This window comes from Stigmatopora nigra, chromosome 12, assembly GCF_051989575.1.
Source record: "Stigmatopora nigra isolate UIUO_SnigA chromosome 12, RoL_Snig_1.1, whole genome shotgun sequence".
NCBI lineage: Eukaryota > Metazoa > Chordata > Actinopteri > Syngnathiformes > Syngnathidae > Stigmatopora > Stigmatopora nigra.
The window spans coordinates 6,654,175-6,662,806 of NC_135519.1; the positions used below are offsets into that span (position 1 = coordinate 6,654,175).

An 8,632-nucleotide genomic window follows, 5' to 3' on the forward strand; every position below is an offset into this window, starting at 1 on the left:
GTTCATCATATTAGGAGTGACTTGCAACCTAAATTTTGTGTCCGGCTGACTAATTTTAGAATCAAAATTGCCCTTTCTGACCAAGTCTATTAGTGGTATCTGTGGTGGATGTAACCAAGTAGAAATGATATGCTATACAAAACGCCAGTTAGTCGTTGGGAACACTGGCATCAAAAATCACAAGTGATTGGCTTAAGGAGAAGTGAATGGTAGCCTGTAAGTAAGTCCAGAGTTTGCCCGTGTCTGGAACCCGGCACACTTTAACTGGGCTAAGCGGGGCTAAACGCTGGCAGATGGCAGCATTGTGATTCAGCTGATGGGGGTCAGTGTGTGAAGCACTGCAGCGCAATAAAATTGCTCCTGATTTCTTTTAGGTCAGTGGCCCATATACTGTACATGGAAGTCATCAAGTTTCCCAATTCAACATACACAGTAGAGGCATGGCTTCTATGTGTTTCTCGCTGTTGAAAAAAAAAGAATTTGTGTAGGCATTTAAAATGGAATTCAACTTTAGTAGTCAAGAATTGATGAAACAGTCATATGACAAGTAATTGTAGATAAAAATACAATTAGGGTGGTTGGATCTTGCTCCAACGGTAGAAGTTGCGTTTCTTGTTTTCTCAAATATGTAAGACGCGTGTCAAATACAAAAAAAATTCTCTGGCAAATGAGAAAGTAAAGTAAACAAGTCAAGATACATTAAGAACTTTAGTGGACTAACCTGTATTTTTGCAAATACTTATCCTCAGTCTTCAGTTCATTTCTCTTTAAATAACAGGAATAACAAAAGTGTCAATTGTTGACGCAAAATGGAAATATAAAATGTTCAACGTTCAGAGATTAACTATCAGTTTTTATATATTTATGTAAAAGTCCATCTATAGTTCCTAAACTAAGCCTCAATGTGGTTTGGTGCTTTAGAGAGTAGAGAGGGGGGTACGTTTTGCACATAAGCCCCACAGGAGGCTCTGTTCCCTGGGTAGGAGTTGACGTGATACCGTGGGATCCATGTTGTCTTTCTTGGTCCGGTTCTGCAGGCTCTTTCTGTGTTAGGATTCTTTTCAGGACACACGATAGCTGAGGACTGAGAAGAAGCACCAAGCTTCCACCAACACGCAGGACTCTGCAAAGCATAATGCCGTTAACTTGTGTGTTTTGTTATTAGTCAGTTCATTTTTGGTTCAGCGAACCTCTCCATCTCAGCAAGGATGAGCGGCAGACTAGTAGCCATGTCACTTTTGTTGCCAAACTTCCTCCCGAATGGCAGGTCACAAACCACCGCGTCCACGCTGGCGCTCGGTAAAGGCATAGCTACCAGAAAGAATGATTAAAAATCCAGGAAAAAATCTATTTCACCTCATTTTGGCATGACTTTGAAAAAAATTCCCTACCAGTAGTTGAAGCTCTTAAAACGTGCATCCTGGCCCCAAGCTTTGCAAACTCCACATTGTCACTGGCTTTCTTCAACTGTCCTTCATCGATGTCGAAACCCAAGAAACAAGCAAGCTGAAAACCAAATGGACATTTTCTACATACTTTAGATTTAACATTTTACAACAAGCTTCATATGTAAAAGTAGGAGAAAGTAGTGACCTTATGTTCCTGTGCGGCTTCTATTAAAATGGTTCCTGCTCCACACATCGGATCAAGTACAAGAAAACCTGCCTGGGAAAGATTACATTTTTAAATATCAATTCATTGGCTGCCATTGACTTTCAGTTCATATTAAGCAGCTGGAAGAATCTGTGAATACCTGAATGTGTGCCAGTTGGGCCATGGCCCAGGCAACTGTGGACCTGAGTCCTGTGGTTTGAATGTAGCTGCGATTAGCAAGCGGTAACCTGAGATGACACAAACAACATCAACAACTTCAATACAAACATTTAAGGTCTCATTTTGGTGCTTACCTACTGAGCGGCAAACCCAACAGGCAATGATCATCATTCAAATTGACAGTGATCTAGGAGGCAAAAAAAAAGCGTCTCAAAATGGGGAATGAGGAAATAGAAAACAAATGTGATAAAGAAATTTCATTTACCTCCATTTGAGGATTCCTCAAGTCGACTTTCCAGCCCAACTGTTTCAAACTGGCTCCCAAAACTTTGCTCACATCCTTTTCATGCCAAAAAGAGGGAATTTCTTGTTTATACTTGATGCCACTTGGTGAAAACTTGTACTGATATGGTTGTTACCTGAGCGCTAAGGCAGCGGGACAAAGTTCCGGAACACTTGCAGCTGATCCGGAAGGAAAACGGAACAGAAGATTCAGAGTTTTCTTGTGGTGCTGTTTCATCACAACCTAATTCAAGGTTAACATGAAATGAAATGAATAATCAACAAAATGAAAATAGCAGAATTTGTATTAATTTACACTATATATATATTTTGAAATCTTTGGATTTCTTTAAATACCATTTTTTCATTGTATAGCATTTTTTTATCAATACTACTTGTATGGACCTTTGTAATTTTTGTGTAACCATGACAACCAAATTAACAAGTGGGTTAACAGCTAATACTGTTTAATTACCATGTTCACTCCCAGTTAACTCGTCTTCAAAGGTCATCCTTCTCCTTTTCTTCATGATTTGAACTTCACTTTCATGATCGTCTTCCTTAATCAACTCATCACCCACCCTCTCTTTTCTGTCAACTTCCACCCCCTGGAGGCGCTTCCATGTCATTGCAGCACTGGGCCACAGTTGCGGGTCAGCCATCAGCGTGGATTTCAGCGCAGATGCAGCTCGGGCTGGGAATGTAGAGGACAATGCAATTAAAATCAATAAACATGATTTATTATTCAACCTATGGTTACCTGGGTTAGCGTGAGGGGACATTTTGAGAGGCGAATCTCGCTTTAACAACAAGAAGAGTCTTTCCACTGACTTCAGCTGCTTCACTTGGTTTATGTTTGCAGAGGAGCTGAACAACACTTTACCTTGCAACTGCTCAACCTGCCATAGAATCAACACTTTTGCAGTTTCATAACACTTTTCCTATTCATGATTTTTCATTATATTATCTATTGCATTTTTTTCCATTATTATGTATTCATTATTTATGTTTGTTGTTGTTATTTGTGCACTTCAGGGTGAAGCTTTAAATCTCATTATACTTGTATAATACATCATATCAGATAATTCAGATTTAAAAAATAGTAGTATTAATAAACTTTATCAAATGCACGCAGTTTGTATGTTTGATGGTTTTTCTCCACTTACGTCTCGAGCTTCCAGCTTCTGTGTCACCTCATCTATAACAAAATGCTCCATTCCATAACCGGCAGAGCAAAAGTAGCGAATAAGGCCCCCCTCATTTCCCTTTTGAAGCATTATTTTTTTACGTTTTAAGTCTTTTTTGTTGATAATAGGCAGGAAAAAGTTCACATGCAGGCAAGGTGAAACGCCATATTGTCAGCTTTGTTTACATCGGAAGCGGAAGTGTGTCACCAAGGTGCGTTTCATCGTCTTCTCCAGCAGAGGTCTCTTTTGGACAACATCTTGAATTCCTGCCTTTTTCAAGCCAAATAAATTACTATATAAATATGTGAATTATTTATTATTTCATTTCATGGGCAGCTTTTTACATCCTGCAAATGAACTTTTATCACATTTTAGTTGAATTTGGAAGGTTATACACTCATTTGTTGTAGCTTTCATATGATGGATTTATAATTGCTTATTATATTACAGTAAAGTGTTTTTAAAAAGTAAAATATAATTTTAATCGCCATATATTTTTTCTGTGGTTTTATTCTGTCAATACCATGCAACAGCTGAAGCATTCATAATGAAAGCTTATTGGAAGTAAAAACTTTTTTTTGGTTTAGTAAAGTGTGTACACTCTTAAATTTAGACACTTTTCACCTAATATCGGGTCTTTTCTGCATAGTCACACTCACGAAGCATTGCCTTCTAAGTGGCATTCCCTCTTTAGGCCTGGCTTTGGGACTGAAGTGACACAGAGGACAGTTAAAAATGTCAAAGGAGCCAAATAGAAGGTCAGATCACCCTGGTTTGGCCCCTTTTAGATCACGTTAGTTTATGCAGTAACGATGGTTGGCATATTGAAAGAGCGGTTAACACGTGTTCATCACATTTAGAAGGCCCTTGGAGTGAATACATATCAGGGAAACATACATGATTCATGACTCATTAAAGACCCAATTGTCTACTAGTGTTAATGTGAGGTGTCGTGTCATGTGTATGTCTTTGCCATTGGCTGGCAAACATTGCAACAACCCTAATGAGGAAGAGAAATGTTTGGAAAACGGCTGCTTATTTATAACAGTGCCCTTCTCGCCTGGGAATAATGCGGGTAGATTGCTTGGATCACCACTCCAGATTGGTTCCTTGTTTGCTGTAATGGAATGTATTGACATGCCTCAAAGGTTTTTATTAAAAATCCTAAAAAATCAATACAAGGTTTTGGCTCACTGAGTTTTGAAAGCAACAGTTTTGGGTGAGTTATTAAAAAAAATAGATATTTTTTTTGCCCTGCTAGAACTTCTTAATGGAAAATTCTTGTCTTTACACGTAATGTTCTTGTATTTAAACTTCAAAACCTAGAAAAATATTTTCTATTTTTGTTGAGTGGACTTTGCTGAGCCGTACCTGATATTGAAAAGGAAATTAGCCATTTTGGATTTTATTCTTGCACAATACTGCACTTTTCATCTAATGGTTCTATTTTGCCTTTGCTGAGCAATACGTCAGTTTGTACTAGTGCTTGTGTGACACTGCATCCATTTTGTGTGTCCACTTAGCAGCGGCAAGGCTAATTACAGCAAATGGCAGCAGCAGAAAAGCAGAATTGATATCGCCGTTCCGCCCGGGCACGTTGCATATCACCTCCCGGTGAAAGCTGTTGCGTGGGCGATGTCACAAAGAAAAGCGGAACAGTAAGAGAGCCATTCATCTTGTTTTAAATGTACATGTAGAGAGAGGCTTTCAGGGTCATTCTAATCACCATCCATCTCACATGACAACTTTTAAGGGCTTTAATGATACTGTGAAAGGCAGCAGAATTAGAATGCAACCTGCCATGTTTGCATAATTTCCCACGAGACGGATGCCACTGACACTTTTTAATCAAATTCCTGGATTTACAAAAGGAAAATGGAAAATATCGGACAATATCAAACTAAGAAAGTCAGGCTACTATTAAGCGGAGTCCTTGCAAAGAGCAATAATTTAAAGTATCCAAAAGTTCCAGGAATGAAAAACTACTTAGAAACACTGTTTTCATCATAACCCATTCATTGCCACATAATTAAAGAAACATTTTCACTAACTAATGATTTCATCAGGTTAGAAAAAAGATTTTATACATATATATATATATATATATATATATATATATATATATATATATATATATATATATATATATATATATATATATATATATATATATATATATATATATATATATATATATATATATATATATACATATATATATATATATATATATATATATATATATATTCTTTATTTTTGTGGCAGTTTCTTTTGTATTAGAAAACACATGCAAATACTTTTTCATTTTTATAATGATAGCATGTATAAAGTGATTCTTTTTCTTCTATGTACTAGCCAAAACTAAATTCATGAATGTCATTGATGGGCATAAATGTCAATTACGTCGAAATTAGGCTGATTTGCTGGATGTGAAAGTTCCAGTAGCATTGGTCTGAGAATAGAATTCCTCCAGTGAACTTCATTCATTTCATTCTAATACCTTGCCCTTTTCTAGTTTATTTAGTAAAAAGCACTTCATCATATTACTGTTTCTAAAACGTAGTTCTCATATTAAAACCTAATCTAAATATTTGACCCTTTTTTTGTGGGGGAACTCAATTGACTCTACTTCTGCTGCCTATGCACAAAGAAACACACAAAGTAGACTTTAGCAACGGAATGGCTATTTTTCTTAATGTTCATCTACTTTAATATAGAAGACACCTGGGAAGGGTTTTCAAGTGTGGAATATAACCATTTGAGCCTAGCCTCGGGCACAATATGAGTTTGAAATCCCCGCAAGACAACTTGAAAGGTCAACTCCAGGCTAAAACCTTGTTTTCTCATCTTAATCTCCCAAATGTTCCAACTTGGCTCACCTCATAAGTAAGAATTGGAATTAAAGGGTCTGGCTTTGCCTTTTTTTTCTATATCTTTTCTCCAATCTCTATTTTACTTTCTGTCTCTGTCTCCTTTCTTTCATTAACTTCTTATTGGGTTCATTGCAACAACATGTTTATCTTCAGAGCCTAATTCAAAAGTGACCTTTAAAAAGACGAAGCGTGGGGACAGACTTGATGAATGAACAAATAAATCCATTTGGAGAAAGATGAATTCGTATGTGTGACATGAAACCGTTGAAATATTCATTTTAGTCAATGTGAGTCAACGAAAGACAATGCCATTGACGGCAATAGATGGTCAATCCATTTTGACTGGTCTCAATCAGTCAAAAAGAATTGGATGCCAATCGAGTGCCAGCCAACATGTTAATAAAGTTATAAGAAAAAGATCAAGAGAAGTCATTGGAGTCCTTGTCCCACATTACAAAAAGAACATCACTTAAATTCCCTTGCCCCATATTTAATCTTGTAAGAAAAAAAAAACAGCCACAGCAAGGCCTCTCTGTGTTCCATTTAGCTAAATAAAAAGCCCTTGGCCTATTTGTCAGTTGGTAGCTATTACTTCCAATCCCATGGTGCCTCTGGCTTCATCCCCTGCTCCTTTTACATAAAGAGGATTAGTTGAAATTGCACCACTCAAAGATAGCACTTGAAGAAAAGTACTTCTTAACTACCGTAATTCTCAAAAGGTAGTTGGAAATCCACAGTGAAACTGGCTGGAGCCTAAAATGATTGGGTTTGAAAATAATGTTTGATATAAAAACAAAAAACAAAAAACGTTATTTCTAAAATACAAGAGTTTGTGGATATGTTGTACAGTACAAGTGGTCCTTATAGCCAACCAAGCACTCAAGCAATGACTCATACCTTACGTCCGCAATTACCTCTTCAATAATACCCCCCGATTGCTGTTATTACTTTTTCTTCATTTCCGTGCAAGCTGACGGTTTACTGACGTCCACTCGGTTAAACGCAGACGGAAGAAGAGTATTTTTTTTCTTCTCAGTTGGTTGTTGCCGTGAAGTAACGAAGAAAGAGCACCGCTCCGACTCGGCGGGGTTCGTGCCCGTGGCCTTTCGGCAGAGAACGAAGTCGGTAATGGAGGCAGGACACAGAAGAAGAAAAAAGATTAAAGGGACAGAGGATCAAAGAGTGAAGTAGGAATGAAATGGGAGAGAGGAAGTTGGAAACCTGGCAACTTGGAAACCGAACTCTGTGGGTGTAAAAAATCTTCCAAATGTTGCAGAAATAATCCTACAAATTGGGAAGGAACAAGGGGCACACAAACATAATTGAATGTTTGTTATCTGACAATAATTAGTGTTACAAAGTCAACATGTGGGGCAGAAAAGCACAACAAAATTGCAAAACCAGGTCCTATTAATGCAAATCTAGCATTGGATGCAGTTCAAATGCGGTTAAAATATGCACTTTTGATACTTTTTATACTTTTTTTGTATACGTATATATATATTTTTTTACCTAAGTCTACAATGTCTTCTGTGTCTGTGCTTACTGAATTTCCAGAATACGGGATGATATAAAATTCTAATCTAATCTAATCTAATCTATAAAGCACTGTGGAAGTTTTAAATAAAACATACAAACCATCTTTCATTAGAACAGCTACAAAGGATGAAAGTTTAGATAAGGAACTTGCGATCAGAGTAATAGTCACCAACCTAATTAACAGAAAAAAGATGATTTCATTTGAAGCATGTGACTAAAAGAGGAACCTACGAGTGTGTGTGCTACAATGTGGAGGTCCGAGAGACTGTTATTGATTGATCTTGCTCGATTTATTTCACTTGAGCAGAATGAACTTGCAGTCACTTGGAACAGACTCGAAAAAAGACAATCAATCAGCGCCAATGCACCATTTGTCAAACACTCATTGCTCTCGTCACCGATGGGTTCAAACGGTTGAAAATTCAATTCTTCTTTTATTCCCCCTTTATTGTTACTGGATTTTCATCACATGTAATCACCTAAAAAATGTTTAAAATGCCATCATATACGAGCAATGGCGGATCGCACGCTGGATGAGGGACAGAGTTCAGCCTCTGGTATTTGCCTGACATTTTCTCCTAATCTGCTCTCCCATGTTTATGGGAGAAACAGCTGACACACACACACACACACACACACACACACACACACACAAGTGCTTGCTTCACCTCGTAGATAATGTTCAAGCCAGGTTGGACATAGAATTTGGTTCTATAACCTGGCTTAAAACATACAAATCTTTGACCTGGCGGCTAAATGCCAATTTGGATGTACCGTATAAATCGCACCCTTAAAATTGCCTTAAAATTGTTAAAATTTTACAATTTCTCGCATATAAGCCGCCCTTGATTAGCAATTTTCTCCTCCATATTCATGGATTTAATAGGGAGTACACGTTACTTTGAAAAAAAAAGCCCTGATTTCAGTTCTCATTTTGCAGATTAGTCTGGCAAACATGCTAGTAAATCACAAAAGTCA

General features: G+C 37.3%; 1 protein-coding gene across 1 annotated transcript; it reads right to left on the reverse strand.

Moving 5' to 3' along the window:
- Positions 1–488: 488 nt before the first annotated feature.
- On the reverse strand, positions 489–3,623 carry thumpd2 (THUMP domain containing 2). The gene is made up of 11 exons (XM_077729757.1): positions 3,222–3,623; positions 2,816–2,954; positions 2,531–2,749; positions 2,193–2,299; positions 2,039–2,113; positions 1,908–1,960; positions 1,754–1,841; positions 1,594–1,665; positions 1,392–1,506; positions 1,191–1,311; positions 489–1,123 (listed from the first exon to the last, which is right to left on the reverse strand). The coding sequence occupies exons 1-11, from the start codon at positions 3,330–3,332 to the stop codon at positions 841–843; spliced, it is 1,383 nt and encodes a 460-aa protein (XP_077585883.1). The 5' UTR covers positions 3,333–3,623; the 3' UTR covers positions 489–840.
- Positions 3,624–8,632: the final 5,009 nt, after the last annotated feature.